The sequence below is a fragment of the Octopus bimaculoides genome, chromosome 19 (genome assembly GCF_001194135.2).
Source record: "Octopus bimaculoides isolate UCB-OBI-ISO-001 chromosome 19, ASM119413v2, whole genome shotgun sequence".
Classification (NCBI taxonomy): Eukaryota; Metazoa; Mollusca; class Cephalopoda; order Octopoda; family Octopodidae; genus Octopus; species Octopus bimaculoides.
Genome location: NC_068999.1, coordinates 41423099 through 41426732, shown reverse-complemented (window position 1 = coordinate 41426732; position 3634 = coordinate 41423099). Strand labels below are relative to the sequence as shown.

The 3634-nt window shown below is 33.3% G+C and overlaps 1 protein-coding gene across 2 annotated transcripts in view; it reads right to left on the bottom strand.

The window, feature by feature from the left end:
• The window catches only part of LOC106880429 (uncharacterized), a 139790-nt gene that overhangs the window by 88761 nt on the left and 47395 nt on the right, over positions 1–3634 (bottom strand). For both annotated transcript variants that reach the window (XM_052974878.1, XM_052974879.1), the window contains exon 3: positions 3328–3383. In XM_052974878.1, coding sequence (XP_052830838.1) covers positions 3328–3383 — 56 coding nt within the window. The remainder of the gene's footprint in view (positions 1–3327; positions 3384–3634) is intronic.

The following is a 3634-nucleotide window of genomic DNA, read 5'->3' as shown; positions in this document are numbered from 1 at the left end:
ATATGTGTGTGTGTGTGTATATATGTATATATATGTTTACATCGCACTCTGTACTACACAGATGCCGGTATATATCCATATTTGCATATATATAAATTTTCATGTTTTGGGTTCCAGTTTTCCTGTTTCTCATAGCAAACTTACACACGCGCGCATGCTCCCGCCTTATGCATGTCTGTTTGTATCTGTCTATTTGTATCAGTCTGTCTATCTATTTATCAGTCTATGTGCTTATCTATCTATCTATCTATACATGTCCTAAATAAATGTCTGAATATACTGATAAAATAAGTTTTTATACTCCGATTATGATGAAAAGCAATGAGTAGCTCTTATAATGCTTTAGAAAAGAAAAGACAGAATAAGTTACACAAGTAAAAATATCAATGGTATAAATGTTACACATATATGGCATCCATTTTGTCCTTAAAACAGTTGCAACGAGGTCAAGTATACTTTCGACCAATGTTTTGCAGCAGTAACCTGTGGGTATTTTTCGAGTCTAAATACGCACTACCTTTTCTGTTAAATTCGAAACTGGTTAACATCATAAGGCTCCAGTTTTCTTTTATTATCTCATATCATGTATTTTCTACAGAGTTGAAGTAAGGAAATTCTTCTGGCTATGCACCCTTGCCGTCTCCTATGCAGAAACGCCCTATCCCATATCATAATGGCTGGGTATTATAAGTGTATACCAAAGTTTGTACCTTTTGTTTGATGGAAAACAGACGAAAGGAATACTAGATGCAAATCATTTAATGGATGTTTAGTCAGAAACATGACTTAAAAGCAGTCCTCTTTATTTTAATTTTTATAATCCTTAAAAAATTACAGACGACCATGTGACTGCTTTGGATTTGTTTTTAGCGAGATGTTTTGTAAGCAAATTGAAGCCTCTCTATAATGAACGTTTTATTATGTTTAATGTAACATTTTGCTCATGCTGGCAACTGTATTTTGTATGGAATTGCTAAGTGCATAACTAAATGCAGCACAAAGACGATGAATAATAAGATAAACTTGAAGACTTGAGGTACGAGTTCTGTTCGTCCATCCATTTTTCTGCCGCCCGCTATTCTTGGTTGTAATGTATGGGTCCAATCAGAGCTATTATTTACACTTCTAGATTCCCAAGCGTATCCCCAATTGCGACTATGGAAATTATCCAACTATCTTATTCTTGATCTACCCCTAAGCCGAACTAAAAAGAAACCCCTAAAAATCCGCCCAATCATTTCATATGGATACTCAATAGGACAAACAAAAAATACACCAACCAAAAAACAAAACTGTCCCCATACCTCCCAGCAAATTATAACTTAATCTGCTGGTGCGCTTGGCTTAAAGAATCTGTTTTGTAATCTTTTCCTGCGGCATTCTAGCCACATTGCCTGTAATAACAGTCTACCATCTTTTTTTTGTAACTACTTGTCTGACAGAGGGAAACAATGCCCTCTGGTGAGTCCCGACAGATAGAATTGGTTGAATTGATGTCTTCGGAAACGTGAATCCATTGCCACACAAGCAATAATAATAATTTGTACCGTTTTCTTTTTCTTTTTTTTTATGGAAATGACAATTCCATCAACTTAGTAAAATATTGCCGTGTTTTGCAGTATCTGAATTGTCAAACACAAGATGAAATTATGAAATAATATTTCACCATTCATATATCATAATATATAATATTAATTAGATTTGTAACTTGAAAATATCCTGTAGATAATTAAATTTTGTCATAACAAAACGTATTTAGAAAAATATAAAACTTCATTTTTGTATCTAGACCTTTTGACAAGGAATTTGTTGGTGTGTGTGTGTGAGTATTTGGGTAAATTTACACACACACACACACACACATAAATATACGTGGATACATATATATATATATACATAAAAATATGAATATAGACATACACAAACATACGCATGAATAAATGTATACACGTACATGCCTATACATGTATATTACCCCCCCCATATATATATATATATGTATATATATATATATATATATACATACATACACACACATGTCTTTGCATACACACATATATACATATACACACGAAGATTTAGAAGAGCAGAAATGACAGTGAATCGGAATGCAGAGTAAAATATTTTATTAATATATAGAGCGTCTAGCAATTGTACAAAGGTTTCAAAAATCGATAGATACGTTTCTATTGGTTTCTCATCCGGTAGAATCATATCTAACAGTTTTGAAATGTCTCTGTATATATATATATATATATATATATATATATATATGAAGTGAATGAATAAGAATGGAGTCTGTTCAATTACGTTACATACGTTTCCATGAGAATGGTTATTTATTTGTTTATTAATGTATTACATAATACACCAAAATAACCAAACCCCTTCGTCAGATATGTTTGAATTATCAAAACACAGTTTGATATATATGTTGTACGACTCTGTAACAAGGAAAACCGATAGCTCTTCTCATGACATGAAATTACCAGACCGATTAGGGTCACAATTGATAGAGCATCATGCAAAATATCTCCAAGTATCTAGTAATATGTATTTACTTCCCCATTTCAGATCCCATCTTGTTTTACGTAATTATTAGTATCAATGCCAATAAAATGTGTAGTTTTCTAAAATTAGATTATTTTGGAGTGTAGGACTAGCACATACAACTCGTTGCAGGCCCTCTTCTTGGACTGTTGTGTGTAATGTAATTCTTTCTGACGTATATGTTTGGTGCCGTCATCTCAGAGTGAAGCTATTGATGCTGTCTCCTCAGACTAATACGATTGATGTAGTCCTCATAGTAACGTGATTGAGCAGCCTTGTCTGACTAATTTGGTTGATGTAGTTCTCTCACGTGGGTGATATGGTCTTCTGAGACGGATGTGACCGATGCCTAGCCAGAATATGTGCAGGTCATACTTGCAACAGATTCTATTTCGCTAAACGCAACCAAGGACCAAGAGATTGTGTTAAACAGCGTGACTTGCTAGGCCTACCATTGTAATCTAGCAAACATCGATCCATTTTTTTTGTCTCAAAGATGCATTACTTGAATAAAGTAATTAACTTTGACTGTTAAATTACGTACGACCTACCCAGAAACTAACGAACATAGACACGCGTTCATCTCTGAAAAAAACCCCAAAAAAACAAGCAACTAATGCAGCTTATATAATGCAGAACGCTTAAAAGTCAAATGAGCATTTTGGAAAGAGCAAAAATATGTAACACGGACAAAGAAATCATGATGAGGGGGAAAAAAGGGAGTTGATTACTAGAGACTAACAGAAATGACGGGCAACAAAATGATGTAATACTTACTGTTTAAAGAACAATAATTGGTACGTTAACTTCGTATCAGAGTCGGGATCATAAACCTGAAATAAAAACGAAGGAATTATAGCAGATTGGAAACCAGATATAATAATAATAATAATAATGATAATAATAATAATAATGATGATAGTGTATTACAACGTGATTAACCTTTGAGTACAACCTTTCATACTATGCCACGCCACCCACACATACATGCATCTATCTATCTATCTATCTATCTATCTATCTATCTATCTATCTATCTATCTAATTGCAAACAAAACTGACAGTATATATATATATATATATA